The sequence below is a fragment of the Arachis ipaensis genome, chromosome B4 (genome assembly GCF_059453495.1).
Source record: "Arachis ipaensis isolate K30076 ecotype BB chromosome B4, ASM5945349v1, whole genome shotgun sequence".
NCBI classification, from domain to species: Eukaryota; Viridiplantae; Streptophyta; class Magnoliopsida; order Fabales; family Fabaceae; genus Arachis; species Arachis ipaensis.
Genome location: NC_142439.1, coordinates 1,309,221 through 1,332,804, shown reverse-complemented (window position 1 = coordinate 1,332,804; position 23,584 = coordinate 1,309,221). Strand labels below are relative to the sequence as shown.

The 23,584-nt window shown below is 33.9% G+C and overlaps 2 protein-coding genes across 4 annotated transcripts in view; one reads left to right on the top strand and one right to left on the bottom strand.

Moving 5' to 3' along the window:
• The window catches only part of LOC107638334 (SH2 domain-containing protein A), a 209,187-nt gene that overhangs the window by 108,449 nt on the left and 77,154 nt on the right, over positions 1-23,584 (bottom strand). The window lies entirely within an intron of this gene.
• LOC107638325 (toprim domain-containing protein) lies at positions 784-22,555 on the top strand. 2 transcript variants are annotated; one of them, XM_016341547.3, is made up of 22 exons: positions 784-1,232; positions 1,606-1,994; positions 2,106-2,236; positions 3,143-3,198; positions 3,296-3,353; positions 3,441-3,551; positions 6,982-7,065; positions 7,893-7,973; positions 8,349-8,414; positions 8,776-8,892; positions 9,006-9,053; positions 9,136-9,221; positions 10,516-10,579; positions 10,676-10,858; positions 12,390-12,521; positions 14,099-14,160; positions 16,276-16,359; positions 20,069-20,200; positions 21,159-21,255; positions 21,386-21,520; positions 21,617-21,684; positions 22,211-22,555. In XM_016341547.3, exons 2-22 carry the CDS (start codon positions 1,760-1,762, stop codon positions 22,254-22,256), a joined length of 2,076 nt encoding a protein of 691 aa, XP_016197033.1. In that variant the 5' UTR covers positions 784-1,232; positions 1,606-1,759; the 3' UTR covers positions 22,257-22,555. The 2 variants fall into 2 exon arrangements, with proteins under 2 accessions (XP_016197033.1, XP_020976011.1); XM_021120352.2 differs by having other exon boundaries at positions 853-1,232; positions 3,296-3,551.

The window sequence follows — 23,584 nt, the reverse complement described above, 5'->3', positions numbered from 1 at the left end:
AGCACCCTCACTCTCTCGCTCCGGGGGCAACTGTTACGGATCCGGCCCATGGATCCTACACCTGGAACGGTCCCCGAACCTGGTTACCCGAGTCTGACCCGCTTCGCCCCTTCTAAAAGGCCAGGAACTGGCCCACTAGAACTTTTAACCAACACTCAAATTCAAATACCTCCCTTATCTTAACCAAATAAGATAAGATAAGATAATTACTATCGCCTATGTAAAGGGAGCTCCAGGCCCCTCAGGTACTCATTCATTCCTCACACCTTATATCTCTTAGATCCATTCTGACTTGAGCGTCGGAGTGTCTTTGCAGGTACCCACCCCATTGCTCAAGTCAGATAATCCGGCGTCCGCCTCGACTCGCAAGTCTCCAATCCATCTCACAACCCGTACCAGAGACATCTTGTACAATTAGAATAATCGATTTATAAGGAGAACACAACCGTGTTGCAGAAGAAATAAAATAATGAAAAAAGATATACAATACAATTCTACATAAAGAGTACATAATCAATATAACTCTCAAGCTCTCTCTTTTTTAAAATACGATAAATTTTCACTATTTGAAAATCTTCTATTAACTATTAGTATTAGATTTAACTATTTATTATTATTATTAAAAAGACAATACATTTTCTTTTGGTGACTAAAAAAATCGAATATAAATTATTGATTAATTAAAAATCATAAAAATATTTTTTATTTTTTAAAATATAATATATTTAATTTTTTCTATCTAAAATATACAAACATAAATAGAGATTTTTGGCTATAGAAAATGAGGGACCAATTTTTCGTTTTCTATTATTATTATTATTATTTAATATAAATTTGTTCGTAGCTAGCACTGCTCTCCCTCAGCTGCCACCCTCTCCTCTCTTCACAGTCATAGCTCCCGCCCCCTCCACTCTCCGCCGGCGAACAGCGTCACAGCGACACAACAACAGTCGCGTCCCGTCCAGCCATCGCGACAAAGCAACAGTCGCAGCGCCGTCGCCTACTTGCCTTCCTCCGTTCGCAGTCGTTGTTGCCTTCCTCCGTTTACAGCGCCGGCATTCCTCCCTAGCCACAGTCGCCTTTCTCCGTTCGCAGCACCGTCGCCTTATTTGCAGTTCGCAGCGCAGTCGCCTTCCTCCGTTGCAGCGTCGTCGCCTTCCTCAGTCCGTTGCTGCCATCATCCTCCACACCTTCCTCCACGCTCTCTGAATCTCTAGAATGGAATGCCTCAGGTAATTTTATTTGTTTCTAAATTATTTCTTTCTACTTTCTAATTTTATCTTGTTATAATTTATCACATTTCATCTTTTGAGCTTGTGCTGAAATTTTATTTATGGGGTTGCTGAATGCTGCTGAACATAATTTGTATTCGTAGGGTTGCTGCTAAACCTGATTTTTTATTTGGTTCTGAACTGATATTTTTTTTTTCATATTATTTTTGGTTTTGATTTTGTGTTCTTGGTTCTGATTTTTGGTGTAGGGTTTTGGTAATGTTCTGAGTTTTGGTTATGTTTATTTGTTCTTGGTTCTAATTGTTTGGTTCGCCGCTCTCTACCATGTATTTCTTTCTCTATTTACACCTCTAAAATCTATGTTTACTTGCAGCTCCGGGGTGGAGGAACTTCAAAGTTCAAATTACTTGATTTTTATTATCACCATGTTTTGATTTTATGTTGATTCTGTTGCCTTAAAATCAAATGCCCAGTAACAATAGTAAATATCATTGTTACAAATCCAAACCTGTTATTCTTCCCAGAACATGCGTCTTCGCTACCCTCACACGTTGCTTGCCACCATGTCCATGACCACCCATCCTTTCATCCGTCCCACCGGCACCCATCCATTCTCACCTCAACTGCACCATTTTAACCCCTGCAGATCCATTTTTACTGTCCTCTGTTCCAGACCACCCCTTTCCAAGAACCATCCATTGCCCTCACCACTCACATCCAACGGCTATTCTCGTTCTTCTCATGCCACTGTCCCCAGGCCAGGTATGTTATTTTTTTCTATTCTTTCGCCGCTAACCACTTTTTATTTTGTTTTATTTTTTGGAAGAGAGGAAACTAACCTTTTTGTTTTTTTCTTTATTTTTTTTTCTGAAGTTCATTTGGAGAACCCGGACGAGAATGAGAAAGAGAGGCGATTCAATTCGCTGAAATACAAGTTGGAGGCTGTTGGGTTGGATACTGGAATTTGTGTACCCGGCCAGTACAATCATTTGCTTTGTCCAATGGTATGTTTTTTTTGGGGGTGTTAATGTTCACACTTTGTCTCCAGTAGGTACATGCTTTGTCCCTTACATGGGGACCAAAATAACCACATGTACCTACATGCACCAAAGTGTGCACTAACCTTTATCTTTTTGGTGCGTAATTTTGGTGTGCTATCATCCTATATTTCCATTGAAATTCTTCTCATGTATGGCTATTCAAGTTCGTGAGAATTAGAATACAGCTAGTTTTGCAAAACAGAGAGAAGTGGATGCTGTTAAAATCATGTTTTACTGACAATAAATACGAATCTAATCCATTTAAACCACTCATCAAAAGCTTTTTCCCATATTTTTCCTGCTTCAAACAAGGACAGAAAATGGGGGCATTTCAGGTACAAGTTACCAACTTTAGTGGTTTTACACATTGGAAAGTATTTCCCTTGTAGTGGCTGTATATCATACCTTTGAAGACATAATCCTTTTTCATAGCATCTGTTATTGGAGTTGGTCATGTTATGGGGTGTTGAAGTTCTTTGTGATAATTTTGCACAAATACATTGTAAGTAGCATAGTCTTGTTTGTCCCTTTCTTTTTTGGGATGGAATTAATTATAATACTTTAACTCTGGTAGTCGGTATTATTTGTGAAACAAAATATTCAATGGAAGACTGTCTGAGAGTTTTTTGGATTCAGTGCATCTAACTTGGCTGTTCTTATGATTGACGAATTAATTTTGATGTCTTACTTCTTCTGCCTCTAAGGCTCTAATACTCATTTTATTTCTGGCTTATATGATATATATGATGATAGTAGCTCATTCTCTTTGCATATATCACATTTTGTTGTTTACTGCTATCAACTGTAAACCTTTTTTTGGTTGTACTTGTATGTCTATGCCTTTTAATACTGTTATCTTTTGTGAGCTAGTGTGAAGGTGGTGAATCAGGAGAAAGAAGCTTATCTCTGTTCATTGCACACGATGGGTATGGATCAGATTTTTATGATCATATTTCTCGTATCTTATCTAGTTGTTGGTTTACCATACTTGTACATTGATATTTTGACAATATTTGAATTTAGGGGGTCTGCTGCATGGGTGTGTTTTCGTGGAAAATGTGGGTGGAGAGGTAGCACACAGGTTAGACATCATTTTCAAATGCTACATATCTTGTTTGACACGGGTGGCTTTGTTAATTGTTTCCTTGTTTGGTCTCTTGTATTGCAGGCCTTCGCTGACAGCCATTCACTCTCTACAGCAACGAGTCAAGTAGCCCAGATTAAGAAAAAAAGAGAAATTACAGAGGAGGAGTTGCAGCTAGAACCACTTTGTAGCGAGGTCATTATATTTTACCTTACCGAATTCTGTCCTGGATCTTTTTGAACTCTGCCTGTATCATATACTTTGAGTAATAATTGGGAGTCATAATTCATTCTCCTAATATTTAAATGATTAAAATTTTAAATATATGTTATTTTTTGAAAACATAAAAAAAGATAAAAATTTGGAAACTTTTTCTATTTAGAATTTAGGAGGATAATGAAATAGGCCAGATGGCCTATTAGGGCCCTATAGCCTAGCCTAACTTGTTGTAAAATAGGTCCAAGCTCAGGCTGTTTTGAAAGCCTAAATTTGTTAATAGGCCAGTCTCAGACTCATAAATTAGTCTTATTGTCTTGTCAGACCTATTAAACATAAATAAATTATATAAGTAATTTTTTATAATTTAAAGGGTTATTAAATATTTTATATTTATTATATTTTATTATAAATTATTTTCATATTTTAAATACTTAAAAAGTTTAAATATTCTTGTAAATGTTAAATTTGATATATTACATATAAGTAATTTTTTATTAAAAATAGTTTTTTAAAATAATATTTTTTTAATTTTTTATTTTCGTAAAAAAAAATGTAGTCTTTTAAAAAGCTTCAGGTCAGGCCAGACTCAATAACAGGGCAAGTTTAGTATTTTGAGAAAAAGTCTATAATAGATTGCAGGCTAGGTTCAGGCCAATTAATTACCTTACATGCCTGGCTTATTAAGGGTGAAGCCTGGCTTGACCTGTTTCTACCCTTAACAATTAGGAAGATGAGTTTGTATTCTTAATAATTTTTCATATACTTTTTATATCTGGTGCAGACATTGCCTGTGGGAAAACACCATGCATGGTTCTCTTTATGAGCATGTTTCTTTTCTTAAAAGCAAAAATTTTAAGGTTTTAATGAATTTTCAATTAGAAGAAATACTTAATGGTTTTTAACTCAAACATAGAATTGCTTGTTCTAGTTAAAGAAAAAAGGGCAGCCTAGTGCAAAGCATCCTACCTTACGTAATTCCATGACTTAAATCCATGACTTTGAGGTCACACATAAACAACTCAATTGTAGCTCCAAGGCTCCCCCTCTTTTTTCTTACTAAAAAGATCCTTTAAAAGGTGAAAAGAATAAGCACTTTTCTCAAAAGCCAATCAAAATGCATCCTGAGACTTTTAGTATCATATTCCTTCATGCCGCTTCCTCAATAATATATAAATGTGATATCCAAGAATAGCTGAACCATTTTTATTGGAATCATGGGGTCCAACTGCTCGGGTCCTTCAATAATTTAATGAAGGATGCTATACCTTTCTCTTGAGGTTGCTTGTTAGCTATAGATTAAGCATTATGGTATTTCTAATTTGCAGTGTATGCCCCCATGGAATACTTTTTACTCATTCTAAATTTTTGGAGAGGAAATCAAATAAATCCGAAAATTTGCAAGGATGCACTGTACTTGGTTGGAGTGGAATGCTAGGCTTTCTAGCCAGTTTCTTGTCATTAGAACTGTTCTTGATCAAATTTTTATTTCTTTTTTTTGTGGTGTTCTTGTAATGTTTTCATGTTCATTTCCTCTGGGAGTAGTTATGGTGACATATTTTCTCTGATAGTTGTTTATGTTATTGTGTGTAGCGTGCTGGTTGAATGTGCTTAATAGAGGCAAATGGAAGTGTTGATTTAAAAATGTATTTTTCTTCAGTATTATTATTTTTTGTGTGTGTGTGTGTATATAGAATAGCACAATTGTGTTTAATTGAATTAACCATTAATATTATTTCGTAAGTTCTTCCGGTGCTATTCTTATGATTGCTAATGTCTCTGTTGGGCTTTTCATTTACTCATAATCTGGACTCAATAAATTTATCATTTTCGTCTTTAAAGCTTAGTCACCATTAATGATTGGTTAGATCTCCCTGATTAAAGGTTTTGTGTTTGTTTTAGACTTTTAGTTACTCGCCTAATGAGATTAACTTTGAAGCATTGATGTCTCAGGGCCCATTGGTTTGTGAAAATATTCCTGTTTTTGTTTTCAATTTTTATTTTCCAAAAATAATTTTTGTAAGCTTTCTGTGTCTTTGGAAAGGTGATTGGTTTGTCAAAATAGAATTCATTTCAAACAAAGGAAACAATGAAAATATGTTTGGCTGATCCATTTTCCAAAACATATTTTCAATATTGAATTAAAAATTATATTTGTTATTAAATGATAACATTATAAGTATATTCTATATTTTAGTTAATCCAGTGCAAATAATTTTATAAACTAGCTAGTTTGACTGTAAGGAATTATTCAAGAAAATAAAAGGTTTAATTACTCTATTGGTCCCTATAGTTTTGCGAAATTTTCAATTAGGTCCCTATACTTTTTTTTCTTTTAATTGGGTTCCTGTACCAAAATTTTTTTTCAATTAGGTCCCTCTTAGCAGTAATTGGCTTAATTGTATAGGGACTCAACTAAAAAAAAAAAAATTGGTGCAGGGACCCAAATAAAAGGAAAAAAAAGTGTAGGGACCCAATTAAAAAAAATTGGTGCAATGACTCAATTAAAAGGAAAAAAAGGATAGGGACCTAATTAAAAATTTTGCAAAACTATAGGGACCAACAGGGTAATTAAACCAAAATAAAATAATAATAACAGTTCAAAATGATAAAATTTCATTGGATAATCTTTTTATTAATATAAAGTAACATTGATTTTTTTTAAAAAAAAAGAAATAGAGATAAAAAATACAAAAAGGTGCAAAATCCTAAATATAAAAAATAAACATTGATTTATTTAAAAAAAAAAGAAGGAATATGAAATACAATAAAGTGCTAAAAATAAAAAATTAAAATTAAGGTGGAAGTGTTTGAATTTTGCACCCATTTGACTCCAAGTAACCTCTTTTACTCCAATTAGCTGTACTGTTCTATTTGCACCCTTTGTCATTTTCAATTTTGTGTATCTTTTCAAATTCATTTTCAATTAAAGTATTTTTAAAAATGTATAACCAAACATATTTTCAAATTTTTTTCATTTTCACCAGAAATGAAAATGAAAATGGACAAACCATTTGGCCCCAACGTTTTATCAAACAAATAAAGAAAAAACAAAAAAGATGCTTTTAATTTGTTCTTCAATAAAGAAAAAACAAATAAAGAAACATTGGCCTGCTAGGTTGGTTAGTTACATGGATTAAGTGACACCACAATGGCCTTATAATGATCTTTATGTGTTTAAACTATTTATATTTGAACTTATTTTAAGAATTTAATATAAGGTTTTCTTGTGTGTCTCTGCTACAGCTCTCCCTAGAGTGCTCACTCATTTATCTAAGCATCTTTATCTCTGATTGATTCATTTAGTTTCCAGTATTTTTGTTAGTAAATTGTTTTTTTTTTTTTGGATAAATAATTTTTTTGTTCAAATTCAAGTAATGTAAAGCAAATTTTATTTACCCTTTTTCAGGTGCTTGCATATTTTTCAGAGCGCTTGATTTCACAAGAGACTTTGGAGAGAAATGCTGTCAAGCAGAGAAAATATGATGATCAGGTACAATGCGCCACTTCGTTATTTAGTTTGAGTGACATAGAAAATTACATGTTAAGATGTAGGTGATCTAATTGGTAAAATGAAGCAAAGCTAGCTGGTACTATTTTTGACGGGATAGATTGTGCATATACTTTTTCAATGATAGAGATTTAGGGATATAGTAGTCTGCAGATTAATATATATCTTGAATTAATATTTGCCTTTTATTTTTTTCGAATTTATTTTATTCCTTTCGATTGAAGTGGAGATCAAAGCACAAAAGATTTAAGTTTTGTTTTTTTGTTTTTTAATAGACAATACCCCGTAGTTCATGTGATATGGTTTTCACATTGTTTAGACAGTGATTTTCATGTGAAAGCTTGAGGTCTTGAACGGTGGGGACTAAATTACAAAATTTAATTTTGTTTAGGGACCCAATTACAAACTTTTAAAGTGTAAGGACCAATTTGCAATTTCAGTGAAAGTATAGGGGGTTAACTGTGTAATTTAACCTTTTTTCCATGGATTATTTGGTCATGTGAGGAGGATTTCTTATCCTTTTTTCCTGCCTTGATGCTAATTTTCTTTTTAAGAAAATCAAAGATGTTTGGAAAAGACAATGCTGAAAATAAGAACCTTGCTATTTATGTAGTGTATTTTGGGTCATAGTTGATGACTTTTAGATAATGTAGATGAAGAATTAACTGTATTTGAGATGATCAATAAACATTTATTCTAGTATTTTGTTGTAGCCGGTGCTAATTTTTTTTGAGGCAATGGCAGACTCTTTACTTTGCATGTCAGTGATGCTTTCTACTAATTTTTTTTCTGTAATATACATTTGGTAGATTGTTATTGCATTCACCTATCGTCGAAATGGAGCACTTGTTAGTTGTAAATATCGAGACATCAACAAGAACTTTTGGCAGGTAAATGCAATTGCTGATACTTATCTAATATGCTTCACATTAAGTTAAACAACTGTGACATAATTACATGGAAAACAATGGCCTTTACCAACTAGTCAGGTCTGTTACATTTTCAAAGAAATGTAATTTAATTCAAGGTCTTCTATATCTGTCTTTCACTTGATTGTTTCCTCCATCTGATTAACTTCTCCCTTAGTTCAATTTTTTTTACTCTCGTTTTATTCTGATTATGTTAGAAGACATTTATCGTAGTTTTTGTCAAAATTTTTGGTTTCTGCTCATGTCACGCCCTTTTAAATTTTTGGTTTCTGCTCATGTCATGCCCTTTTTAATTTATGAATATTACATCTTTTTTCTTGATATCCTTTATTTCAGGAAGCGAACACAGAAAAAATCTTATACGGATTGGATGACATAGAGGGACAAAATGATATTATCATTGTAAGTTTTGTGGTTCTTCCTTCTGTAAAAATTAATAGAGTAAGCTGAGTATAAGATCTAGAAGAGTCCGGAGGCTACTAGAATCTAGAAACTGTTAGAGCAGTTATAAGAGCTGCCAGCTAGGATCGATTTCCCTAACAGTCCCGAATGACCTTTCTACCCCCTTTGATCTAGAGTGCTGAACACTCTTTTTATTTATGTGTAATCACCACGCTAAAGTGAAAATAATCCCATTTTCCACAATTCTCAGTTTCTCCATCTTCTCTCTCCTTCTCTCACTTTCTCTCTATTCTGAAACATTATCAGAAATTATTCAGAGGTTACTGTTTGTTTTTTGCTTTTTATATTTGTTATACTATAGGTTGAAGGTGAAATGGACAAGCTAGCAATGGAAGAAGCTGGCTTCCGCAATTGTGTGAGTGTTCCTGATGGTGCACCTCCATCTGTCTCCTCAAAAGATCTGCCCCCTCGTGAGAAGGTTTGTCTGGAGCTTAACATATGTTTTTATATATTGTTATTCTTTACTATGCTCACCCTTATGTAATTTTAAAATCTGATGCTTTTGTCATCATCATCATTTTGTAAAGCTAGGATACAAAGTATCAGTATCTATGGAACTGCAAAGACCAATTGATGCAGGTCTGTAACTATTATTCTTCTTTTCACTCTGATGCACAGAAGTTACTGGCTTTTCTCAACTTTCTCACTATTCTAATGATAGGCATCCCGAATTATACTTGCCACTGACGGGGATCAACCTGGTCAAGCCTTGGCTGAGGAGCTTGCACGTCGCCTTGGAAAAGAAAGGTTCAAATTTACTGCTCATGACTTGGTTTTTCCCCATCCTTTTGAGATAAATCACATTTTTATTTTAATTTTTTGATAAGTTAGCATTATATTATCATGTGTGAGATTCAATTTCTTACAAAATAGCCCCCAGAAGAAGGAAAGTCACACAAGGCACCCCAGAATATTATAAATGTGTGACAAGATCCCCAACCATGATGCCGTCAACCCCGTTAACGGAAGTGCCACTGTGGCATTGTCACATTTGGGACTTTTGTCACACCTTTATAAACTTTTGGGAGCGTCGTGTAACTTCTCTTGCTTCTGGGTTATTTTGTCGAAACTGAATGTTTCAATTGCCAACATGGTGGTTTACCATTTTTGATAAAAGAGGGATTTCATTTGGAAGAAGAGAATAATACAACATAGATGATAAATGTTCTGCTATAAAAGCAAAACAGATAATAAGATTTATCTATAGAGCACAACTTTGAAACTTCTCAACATGTTTGAGATGGAAAGTCCTCTAAGGTCATGAGCTTTACATGAAATAGATGCTAGAGATCTAATCATATGCCATAAAACTTTGGCATCTACGGCACTTCATAACAGGTCACAATGGCCACATTTTATCCAACTAGCCAACCCCACCTAATGAGACAAGACTTTATGTTATTGTAGTGATGTAGGGCTGATGGGAACAGGTTTGGCTTAGTTTACAAGAGGAGGGTTAAGTAGTTGACTGGATGATTTTAACTGTTTAGTCCCTATTTGCTGCTAGTTGGCTGTCTATTTGTTCTTTTTGAGCTAGTTTAGTAGGTTTAAGAGCAGTAGTTCTAGTCTTACCTGTTGCCTATAAATACCAGTGGTTAGCTAGTTTTTCAATTTAGTCAAATTTCTGTTAAGTCTGTTAGTTCAGGAGAGGAAGAACTTCCTCCACAATTGGTAGTTCCAACTGTGTATTCCAACAAGGGATTATGATTTGCAATCCCTAGTTCATCAATAAAGCCTACTGATTCTGCTAATCCATGATCCTATCCACTGCTAATATATAAAATGTAAGATTAAACATGCTTATTGTTCATGCCCATTGTTCTCAAGATGTTTTGTCATTCATTTTGTTCTGCATATTTTGCAAATTTATGATGGTTTATATGATAGAATGGTGGTGTCTTTGTCTGCTTTTTATTCTCTTATAAATTTTCCATTGCCTTGAAGATAAGATTATTTTTCTGTTTCCTTGTGTTATTTACATTCTCCCCTCTTGGTTAATTGTATGCATTTATGAGTAAAACTCCTCCTTGTGTGCTTGTAGATGCTGGCGGGTCAGATGGCCAAAAAGAGGAAAGGGAGATGAAAGTTTCAAAGATGCAAATGAGGTCAGCTACTGATGCACTAGTTCCACTTGGATGTAGAATTGTGTGATCTAATTTTGCTCCATGGTAACTGTAGTAAGCCTTGTAACATATAAGCAGGTTCTCATGTATTTGGGTGCTGATACACTGAGGGAAGCAGTTGAGAATGCCGAATTGTATCCAATACGTGGATTGTTTAACTTCAGAGATTACTTTGATGAGATTGATGCATATTATCATCGAACCTTAGGATATGAATTTGGCGTCTCAACTGGGTGGAATAATCTGAATGAGTTCTACAATGTAAGAGCAGTTAGTTACATTTCTCTATCTTCTACAATGTTGTCTTGTAGGGGTTTTTATTTTGATTTTTTTTTTTGGTTGCTTGTTTCTTTCTTTTTGGGATTGAAATTTTAAATTGAAAGAAAAATTAGTTTATATGACAAGGCATAATGAGTTGTCACAAAAGCGAAAAACAAAGATTCAAATTTTTAGTATTTTGTAATAAAAATAAAAGTTATTGATTCTGAATATGTAATAAGATTTCACTGAATTGTTTCAACAGGTAATGTATTGATAAAATTTTAATTTAAATCTAAATATTCAATAACATATCAGTGGGTTATTTTTCACATATAACATGAATGACAATGAAGTTTCAATTTTTGGTTGTTTTGAGAAACAACCAAAAATTGATTCTTCAATAATATGTTATATTATTATTGTTGTTGTTGTTGTTGTTGTTAATAATTTTGGCAATCTATTATGACACAACAAAATTTGGATAAGACACCATTGTTAGATTTCAAGAGTTTTCAGTTGGCTGGATTTTACAATCCCGTTCTTTCCTACAGCGAAATGATATTGCTACTTCTGTTTTTGCTTAATGTATCAGTAGTTTAAAGTCCTATGAAGTACCATAATGGACACTCTATATGACCGGGATACAGACACACAGATTTCTAAATTGATAGCACATATAAATGGCAAACAAATATGTATATTTTCAAGATTTACACAAGTTCAAATATTCATAAATTTCAATCTATGTATCTCCTCCATACATTCCAGGTTCTTCCTGATATTATTGAACATTCTTGATCTATGTCAAATTTATGAGATTACTTACCATTGCTAAGTTTATCTGAATGGTTTGTAGAGTATCCTTTTTATTGACATTTTACTCTAGATTTAAGCTGTGATTCAGTTGGTGTCTATACTAAAAGGAAAAGAATATTTGGTTAAATAGGATTGTATGTATGGTGGGTGGATGGGGGTATCTTTGAGTGACAGACTCTGATTTGTGTTGGACACATGGAATGCCATTATGTTCGTGTTGGTGCTTTCTAGTTTAAGTCTGAATCTAGATGGAATGAATCTTGACAATAGCATCGCCTAGGTGTTGTAGCCCTCCAAATTCCCGAAGTAGCAAACAATCTCAGGAATGCATATCCAAAATGTACATATGCCACATAAAAAGTAGTAGCCGAACTTCCATAAATCAAAGATTTTCATATAAATGCCTTTCAGAAAATTCCTGAAAAACATATCATTGGATTGTATGCAAGAGATATTTATATATCAAGACCTTCAATATTATAAAGTCACTAAATTGTTAATTTTGAAATTTCAGGGACCAAATTAAACTTTTACTCAATCAGTGATGTAATACAAAGAAAAATATCCAGTGATACTCTATGACATGATCCACTCTTCATTCTTTTTTCTTTATTTAAACAGAAGTATTTGTTAAATGGTATATAGTAAAGATAGAAGTTTTTGTATTTCATTCAAAACGGAGATGTTAGTGTTCTGATTAATTACTTTTTATCAGGTTGTACCAGGAGAATTGACTCTAGTAACTGGAGTTCCCAATTCAGGGAAGAGTGAGTGGATTGATGCCCTTCTTTGCAATATTAATGAAATTGCTGGCTGGAAATTTGCACTTTGTTCCATGGAGAACAAGGTGAGCTATTTCATTTGTAATTTTCAAAATTTGGGTTTGCTATGATGGGACTTAACAGGATTGCGCTTAGATTAGAATGTTGATTGACCTCTCCTTCTAACCTTCATTGATCTTTTTTGTTTACTAGATAGAAAGAAATATCATTAATAAGAAGTGAAGGATAAGAGAGTGTTTTGTTTGTGTTTACATTTTATATTTTTCATTTTTAGTATTTTTTGTTTTTAGGATTTTGTGAAGAAAAAGAGAAAACAGTTTAAACAATAAAATCCTAAATAATGATAGATATGTAAAAAGCGGGTCTGATGACGTCTATTCCTAATCCTAAATGGAACGGAACGATGCAGGGATCTAAAATACTATATATATATAAAAGTAGATATAAGACGATAAGACAATTTTTTCGATTCCTTTTTGTATCTAAAGGATATATAATTGAATTAGTATTTTCTGTTATCATTTTGTTACACACCCAAATATGGGGTGGGAATAGAAGCTTTTAAGACTATTACCTTTTCATTACAGCAGGAAGAGGAGCTTAGAGGGTAAAAGGGGGGAATAATAAAAATGGGGATATTCTTGTAACTAACATATCATCTGGCACTAGTAGTGAGAGAAGTGTGAAAGACGGTCAGGGGAGTGATCCTAATTGAATTGGTTGTGGGTGTAGGAGGGGTATTAGTAGTAACAGAATGAGTGAGAGGTAGGAATTGAGAGAATAGGAAGGTTTAGGAGAGGCTGACTCTCCAAATCTCACCCAAGCATCTCTATACTGTTTAGTTTTCTTTCATAATTCAATAATATCAAGGGAGTGTGATCATCCTGATTCACCCCTTTTCTTTCTGTTTGGTTGTTGTGTGTGAATTCTTTTTCTCAGGTACCAGTTGTTACAACCTCCTATCTTCACTTTTTTCTTCACAAAATCTTGAAAACAAAACACTGAAACTGGAAACAAAAATTGGAAATGCAAACCAATCAGACCCTAACTTTAGTTTTAATTGATCTGTTTTGTCAACAGTTTTTTGTAGGTTGAACCATGATAAGTTATGTGCCAATTTCTCATACTTATTCTTCTTTTGTATGTTTACTTATAACCTATTTGTTATGTAAACGGTAATTAACTTTGTTTGTAATTCCTTCAATGGTCTCTTGTGGACATCTAGCAATTTTTTGGTGTAAAGATCATCATTTTATAGGAGACTTTTGCTCTCAGACTGGAGACCTATGCTTTATTGATAAATCTTTTGTTTTGTTTTGCTTTTGTATAGTGGAACCCTTATTCCTAATTTGTATTATCATTCTCATCTTATTGAAATTCTTTATGTATATATATTGCAAATTCTAGTTTGAAGATTTTTCGGTGGCTATATAAATGTTACTAAAATTAAAATCATACTTTTTTTATATTTTGGTAATAATTATTTTTTAAGTTAAAAAGCATTGTTAAATAATACAAAAGTGTTACTTTAATTTTAGCAACATTTTTTCAGATACCGTAGCCACCATAGCATAGGCATCCTAGAGTGTACCTATATATATATATACTGCATTTCTCTGATTGTTTTTTGGCTCCCTTGTAGGTTAGGGAACATGCTCGAAAACTTTTGGAGAAATATGTGAAAAAGCCTTTCTTTGAAGCGCGGTGAGCTTTCTCTATACAATAGTTATAGTTAACACTTCTGGTCATCTTTTGTCAGCTCTCTTTTGTCATGTTTTTCTTTGTTTATATTCCTGAAATTGTCTTTTACATTTTGCATGATTTTGAAGTTTATAAGGTCCCCGTTTGTCATTATTGTATGTCACACTACAGTTTGGAGCATTTTGCCAATTACATAAGAAAATCTTTGTTTTGGCTATAGGTTATCTGACCTAACCTTTGCTTAAGGGCCAAATTTTATAATCCTCTACATTGATTCGGCCAAAACTGAAAATAAGAATTTGTGTGTCCACATCCCCCTTCAGTATTCTAGGTTAAGATTTCAAGAATTTCGAATATTTTTTCTTTTTGTTTTTTTTTTTTTTTTTAAATTTTTTTGAAAAGTCCCCATTGTACTTTATATTCTCCTGACATCCTTCATTCCTAGTGGTTCAAATATTATGGTATGTGTTGGGATTGGGTGTTAGATAGGAAATGATAAAGACTAAATGAATATTACTTATATAAATTGGCGTGGGGTACATTTGAAAACCATCTATTATTCTTATTTAAAGGAAATCCTAATTGATAAGGAAATAATTATGCAATAATAGTAAATATTAAAACTCATTCTTGGAAATCATCACAGATACTCCGTGATATTCCTAGAGATGTTATAAGATATTCTTTTATTTTCTAATAGTGTGCATTATTTTAAAGTTGTTAACCTTGTTGATTAACATATTTGATTACGTGTGCTTTTCTTTGTGTCCATAGTATACGGCGACTTCCACAATAGGAAAGGGGTGGGGCTAGAAAACTTCTGGGGCGAACATATACATGGGTAGGATTTTGGAAAATAAAGCAATTTCTACTTCAGTAGAGAAGTAGGAAAAAAACAGCTTTGATAATCCACGAAATGAGATGCCATAGAGGATGGCAAGACATACTACTACTGCTCTATTTCGGGCATCTCAAAATTATTTTCTATTTAGCTTTCAAATGACTGCCTTGAATGTATAGGTCTAACTGCAGCTTACCTCTCCGAACTTTGACTAATGTGCAGTGTACCCTCTAACGTTTCAAAAGGTGCAATTTGATCCTCTTAATATTATCAAATTATGAAAAAAGACCTTCTTATAACCTTTCTTCCAAAATTGCCCTCACATGGTGTGTTTTATTGATACAGTTACTCCTTAATTGAAGGGTAATCCTGGAATGAAAGTTTTGCATGAGTTTCTAGCACATTTTGAAATTTTAGTGGGTAATCTGCTGGAGTCAAAGTTCCCCCGGGGGGGGGGGGTGGTAATTTGCATTTTACCCTATGTAAAGAAGGGAATATTTGGGGTGTAGAGTCCATGATTTTTTTGCAATGTCAACAGTTCATGAGACAGAAAAGTTCATATGATTTAGTTGTATAATAGGCAATATATCATATTGTATGAGCTGATACTTAATATTTTGGCGGGAGTTTGGGATTCAATGTTAATAACTTCCGTTGTTCTTTTTCCAATTGTTTCCCGCTGATAAAATTTCTATTAGGATGAAGAAAGGAAGTGTACATAGATATAGGAGGACAAGAGTCTGTTAGGGACTTGGGTATTATTGGTTGCCCAAAATCCCACATTGGGAAGTTTGGGATGCTTGATATTGTATCAGTGAATGTCTTCATCTTCCTCAAGTAGCAGAGAGGGAGAGTGAATGAAAGAGAGTAGAGTGTGTGTGAAGAGGCAGAATACCAGATCCAGAAAAGAGCTTTAGGGTTATTAAAATGACAAAGACCCTTAAAAAACTTCCAAAAAAGAAAACCGCCAATCTGCCTTACATGTATTGGACTGCCATGGCACCATCGCCAATGCGGCCGACATATGCCCAATGCCATTTCCGCATTCTGGACACCAAAGATGGCAGTTAACCCAAAAACCGCCACACCTTAACTCCATGGCACCACCATGGCAGCAATTTATAAACACTGATCAAGTTTGATGAATTACTTCATTTTGTTATTGACTGCTTGTCCCCATTTTTTGTATCTCAGAATGTTCTATGACTGCAATAATTGTGGACATTGTTATGTAGAATTCTTTGATCATCTTAGTTGACTTGCTTATATAATGATAGTTATGGTGAACATACTGAACGGATGTGTTTGGAGGAATACGAACACGGCAAGCTCTGGCTAAGTGATACTTTCTTTCTCATAAGGTTAGCCAATTACGAAAAACTCTTCTACTAGTGTTTCCATGCCACTCATTGTGAGATAGCTTCTCTTTTTCCCATGAATTTGGTGCTTCATTGGTGTTTACTTTATTCATACTTCATATTTGAAAAGAGATGCATAGTATGTTTACTATTACGGTTTTTGTTTCACCACTTGAGCTCTGTTTCTCTTGTGAATGGCTTGAAAGTCAGTCTACTTATGAATATATGAACTCAATATATAGAATATGTACCTAGTCAAATCTCTTAGATTTAAGGATTTATGATTATGTGGTTATAGCAATACCATCTACATAGAAAACAAGATAATGCATTGACTTGAGAATGGATGATTATGGTTTACAAAGTGTTTTCCTAACTGTTCACTACACTGCATACAAATTCCATATGCTAAATTTTCTGAACAATGCCTGTATGACTGTTTAAGACCGTATAGGGACTATACATCTCAATATGAAAACTAGACCTGACTCCCTCCAAGCAAAATATCCCAGTGATTTTTCAATGTTGACTTCGTACTGTGTTACTGTGGAGAGGCAACGCTACCAACCAGAATGATAACATAGATGATAAACAAATTAACCAATGTCAACAAACATTTTGAATTCTTTTAAATCCTTCCCACAACAATAACAAGCAGAGTATAGAATAGAGAAAAGGATGAAGGTAGAGAGATCTAGAATAGAACAGAAAAAAGAAATAGAATAGAATAGAAATATGGAATTGTCTCTCATCCAAGCATATCAGTGTGATATTCCCAGGTCTGAAAGTATGTTCAAGTATGATGTATGAGTAATATGTGTAAAGTATGAATAGTAACAGAAATGATAACTTGGCTTTCGAGAGGCCAAGACTCTCCACTAATTCCACCCACTACTTTCCTGAATACAAAGGCCTTTCCCTGTTTCTATTTATATCACTCATTCCTTCTAACAGATTCCCTAACAAACTCGGTCCCACTCCCTTAGGTAGCGTTTGGTGGAGAGACAGAGACGGAAAGACTGAGACTGAGAGACAGAGACTAAGGTAGCGTTTGTTTTGAGGTACTGAGACAGAGACTGAAAGACTGAGACTCAGTGTCGTGTTTGTTAGTTCAGAGACTGGTACTAAAATTTCTGTCTCTGTCTCTAAAATTTCAGTATTTCAGTACCTCCAAAAAGTAGGGACACAGGGGACTGAAATTTTTAGAGATAGAGACTGAAACTTTAATAACATTTTATACCTAACATATTTTTATTTCAATTAATTAATTCCAATTTTACATTTTGTGTAAATTAAATTAGAGTTTCATTATTGTTTCAATTCCTGTCTCCTATTTTACACCAAACAAAATACTGAGATTTATTTCAATCCATGTCTCTTAGTCTCTGTCTCTCAGTCTCAGTCTTTCCGTCTCTGTCTCTCCACCAAACACTACCTAAGAGACAGGGATTGAAATAAATCTCAGTATTCTGTTTGGTGCAAAATGGAAGACAGGAATTGAAACAAGAATGAAATTCTAATTTAATTTGCACAAAGGATAAAATTGGAATTAATTAATTGAAATGAAAGTATTTTAGGTATAAAATGTTATTAAAGTTTCAGTCTCCATCTCTAAAAATTTTAGTACCAGTCTCTGAACTAACAAACACGATACTGAGTCTCAGTCTCTCAGTCTCTATCTCAATACCTCAAAACAAACGCTACCTTAGTTATTTAAATTTCTTTCTTCTCTGATATGTAAATTCCAGAGTAGGGATATTCCCTTTCTGCCCTTCCACCACTCTGCTATTTGGGTTTGTAACAATACCCGCCTCGGAAACACCTGCTGCAACTTGTCAGCCTGCTTCCAACTGCTTTCAAACTCAGGCAAGTTGAGCCATTTAACTAGGACTTCTAGCTCCCCTTTGGCATTGCTTCTTCTCTCCAGGACCTTCTCAGGAGCCACCACCAACTCAGCGTCTTCTGATAACTCATCTGGAATAGGCTGCGGAGACATAGAGGGGCTGATACTCTTCTTGAGAAGAGCGACATGGGGAACACCTGACGGATCTTGGCTGTCTCCGGCAGCTTGAGCTGATACACCACTTCACCAATCCTCTCCAACACCTCAAAAGCCCATAAAAACGAGCCTAGAGCTTCTCATTAATTGTGGATGCCAAGGACCCCATCCTATACAGATGAAGCTTCAAATAGACCATATCACCCACTGCGAACACTACATCCCACCTCTTCTTATTGGCTTGCTGTTTCATCAGATTTTGGGCACGGTTTAAATGAAATTGTAGCTCATCTAACATCTGATTTCGTTCTGACAATAGAAGTCTTACATCCTTCACAGCTGATTCGAAACCACCCTTAAACTCGGGCGGTGGTTCCCTCCCATACAAGGCTCCAAATGCAGCATCCGAATGGAACCATGGTAGCTAGTGTTGTACCAAAATTCTGCCGAAGATAACCAAGCAGGCCACTGTTTTGATTTCGACCCTGTAAGACACCGGAGATAAGTTTCCAAGCATTTGTTGACAGCCTCCATTTGCCCGTCCGATTGGGGATGATAGGCAGATGACATCCTTAATGAGGTCCCAGCTTGTTTGAAAACCTCAGCCTAGAAGGTACTCATAAAGATTTTGTCCCTATCTGAGACGATGAATGAGGGAAATCCATGAAGACGCACCAATTCTTTGATGAATAAAGAGGCCACATCCTTTGCACTAAAGGGTTGAGAAAGGGGAAAGAAGTGGGCATAAAGGCAATCAACCACCACAAAAATGGTGTCCATTCCCTTAACCTTTGGCAGCCCCCCAATGAATTCCATAGAAATGTCTGCCCACATATTAGCAGGAATGGGTAAGGGATGTAGCAGACCTGCTGGTTTTAAAGTGGAGTGTTTGTTATGCTGACACACCTCACACTCCTTAATGAAATCCATCATAGCAGCCTTCATACCTTCCCAATACAGCAGGGAAGAAATTCTCTTGTAAGTGTGAAAGAACCCAAAATGTTCATATCTTAAATCTTTAGGTTTTCAGATAAAATTTTCTCCAAGACATTCATTTGGAAATATAAACTTGGGTCTTTTGTTTGGCATTTCATCTTAGTTGGACTAATAATAATGGCAAACTACAAACGCACAATCTTCTGATCGCTTTGTGTTTTATATGTACTTTTAGTTCAGAATTAATGTGTCATTCAAATATTTATTTATTTGTTGTTGTCCTGCTGGGATTATCTTGGATCAAGCTTTGAGAAGTTTGGAGATACCCCCTAACAAGCCACATAGTTTTTTCTTTAATTTTTTCACTTGATTTTGTGCCTTTGGAATTTTCATATAAAATAAGCTAATATTTTATTGCAAATTTTTATTTATTTATTTATATTTTGCTATTCTATGTTGTCTTTACTATTTAGCTAGAAAAAAAGCTAGAATTTCCAAGGGATATCATATTTTGACAACATTTGGATATGGTTGCCTACTTTACATCCATGTGGCATTAAGCAATTCTTTTTTTGGTGTCTTTGGTAGATATGCAAAGTTTGGCATGTCTTATTTATGTGGCTCAATCTTTAGGACTTGTTACTATTTTAAATTCTTGTGAGGAGACCCTATTATCTAACTATGTGCACTTCTTTCTTACAGTAGTATACTTTTTTTTTCTCTTAAAAATATTGTAATTTCATGTCAAACTAATGAATTCTGGTGGCGGACTACTAGGTGTGAAGATGATTCCCTTCCAAGTATAAAGTGGGTTCTTGACCTTGCAAAAGCAGCTGTATTAAGGCATGGGGTGCGTGGACTTGTGATTGATCCTTATAATGAGCTTGATCATCAACGACCTTCGAACCAGTAATTCTCCAATTCTGAATATGGAAATTTGTTTAGCTATGTCTACGTTTTTATATATGACTTCATCTTCTATCAATTAAATATTTGATTTCATCATCGATACACCTTTTCTCTTATTTTTTGCGAGGGGTAAACAAGGAACAAGAAGTTATAGTCTTTTATGTTTTTCTTTTAGTTTTTTATTTTTAATTTTTTTCATCATATATAATTACAGTTTATGAAAAGAGAAGTGTTATTGACTTCCCACCTGTGTATGCGTTGTAAATATACACACTTGAAAGATAGGATGATAACTACCTAATCCTACAGCAGATAAGATATGAGATAAGCATCATCAGTAGTTATAATATCTTATAACAGATTACGAAAACCTTTTCACTCAAGCTAAAGCTTAGTAATCTATCTTTAAGCATGTTACAAAATAGCTCAAAATAGCAAGAAAAGACACCAGAATTCAGCAACATTTTAAAGCCAAGTAACAAGACGAGATAACTAGCTAGAAAATGGGGCCATACGACTGCTGAAAATTTATTTAGGACCATACAGAACTGCTGGAATTTGAACCATGGTTATATGGTACTGCCGGATGTTGAACTGGGGCAGCATGGGACTGCCATATAACGAGCCATATGTTTTCTATTTGAGTGAATACATAGCCAAGCAAATAGCAATGAGACTGAAGTTTGCTGGACCAGAAGACTAAGAAAAAGAGACTGGGCAGTATTTTCTTTTTATTATCCGAGACTGGGCACCATGAATTGATGTCTGCTGGACTAAAATTTATGCCCAAATCTCACTTTTAATGAGCACTATTACACATGATAGATGCTTATTTCTGACGTGAATAAAACCAATGTCACCCCTTGCTTTGTTACTCTGATCATTCTTTCTCTTGTACCTCAATGTTGTCCATACGGAGAATATCTAATTGCTGTTGATTTTCTGTTGCAACTTGCAGGACTGAAACTGAATATGTAAGTCAGATGCTTACCTTAATCAAACGTTTTGCCCAATTTCATGGATGCCATGTTTGGTTTGTTGCACATCCCAGGCAGGTTAGTAATATCAACATACAACTTCAACTTTTTCTTTTTCTTTCTTTTTCTTTTCTTTCTTTTTTTCTTTTAAATTTTATTTATTCACTCTATATGATATTCATATCTCATTTCTCATGTAATCTAATAGCTTCATAATTGGACTGGTGGTCCTCCTAATCTGTATGATATAAGTGGAAGTGCACACTTCATAAATAAGTGTGACAATGGAATTGTTATCCATCGTAATCGGGATCCAGAGGCTGGGCCAATTGATCAAGTTCAGGTGATTGTTTATAGCAAAATTGTGGATAGTTTAAGTTATCATTTAATATTCATATACTAAATAAAATAAGTATGTTCTACTATGCCTTTGTTTCAGGTGTGTGTTCGAAAGGTACGGAATAAGGTCGCTGGGACAGTAGGTGATGCCTTACTGTTGTATAATAGGTACAAAGATTATCCCTCTTGATCCTTTATTACTTTACTGCCATGCATTCTCCAATTGTTCAGTTAAACAAAGTTTCATCAACAGAGTACGTGATCAGGGATTATGATGAAGCCATACTTAAGTGCTTAGTCTGATATTGGTTTTACAATAAGTTTATAGTGGCAATGGGGTTACTCTATACCTTGTACCTTAAGTTCTTGTAAATTTAATGGCTCTAGTCAGCTTTTTCATCGCAGATAGCTTGTTTCTTGCTTTCTTAGTAACACCTCTGACTTCTTTTAACTTCTTTGGAATTAAGCACAGTATTGCTTTTTGAGAAGTTGAAATACTAATTCTCAGAGTACTAAAACCATCCAAATATCCTTTTCTTATTGCAAAGATCCTTTTCTTCCTATAATCTTTCATACCTACCTGCCCTTTCATCCCCACCATAAAAAGATAAATAAAAATAATCTATTTGGTTCTTGGGTTAATTCCTATAGTTTGTGTTTACTAAATAATTATTCTTATTATTATGTTGGGCAGGGTAACTGGCGAGTTCACGCCAGTTGATAAAAAGAGTAAGAAGTGAAACAAGTACGTCTTGAAATGATACCACCAATGGGGACATGGCTATGGTGTGACATCTTATGCTTTGCAGAATTTGAATGTATTAACATGTAATTTTGACCAGATTAGGTTTTTGTATCTTAGGAATATATCTTAGAAATTTAATGTAGTTGTTATGCTTAATAGTTGTACAGTACAGATATAGATGGTTGTTACCGTTGTAATGACCATTGGATCCTGATTGAAAGAAGGGTTGAAGGGTAGTGCGGTTAGAGAAGATTGCAGTTCTCAATCCTATTAGAATTTTACTCAGACTACTAACCGGTTCTGTTTTCGAATGTTCTAAGACAAGTTCCCGGGAATAATTCCCTGGTTGATATTATATTCATCTTGAGTAGTAGCCGTCATGCCAAAAGATGTGACTGAAGATAGAGCATGGTCAACGTTCCAAAATCCCAAACCTTTATATCTTGAAAGAAAACTTGTTTTCCAATGTAGTTTAAGAAAAATCATAGCTACAAAGACAGTTGCTGGGGACTGGCAAGAACACACTGACCGATTATTTTTTAACTTAATGCAGATAACATGGGGGAATGTTTTAAGATTCATATAAACACTAAAGGGTAAAATGATTTCTTTGTTGGTACGTTTAATGTGAAATATTTTTAAAAAACTTACATCCAAAATTCAAGTGCTTAAAGGGTCTTGGCTAGCATTGAGAGTTAATGATTACTATCTTTGTCATTTGCTACAAATATATCAATTATTAAGAGTTAATCTTATTTCGTCAACTTTTATTACACATTGAAAAAAGTTAAGTAGGCATAATTGGTTTTAATTCACTAATTAAATTTAGTACAAAGTTAGTGTTAATAAAAATAAAATTAACTAATTGGTTTTAATTCACTAATTGAATTTAGTATATAGTTAGTCTTAATAAAAATAAGATCAACTAACAATTTTAAATTACTATTCAATATAGACATTAATGACTCAAGATTACTTAATTCTTTAACCTCAAGTTAAGAAAGAAAAAATTTATTTTATAATCAAAATAAATATTTTATCAAATAGTTCATTATAACAATGTCAGATAAATAAAATTTTAGCTAAAAAAATTAAATAAAATAAAAAATATATTTGTTAAGTCATTTACAATTTATTATAATAATAATAATAATAACAAATTAAAATTTAATAATTAAACCATATTTTAAAAATTAACTTAAGAACTGAAAAGATAGAAAAATATTATATTTTATTTTCCTCAAATTGTTAGTAAAAATATATTCATCCTATCGGGTCTATAAATGAATTAATAAATCCCCCACAAAATTTAATTGACATATA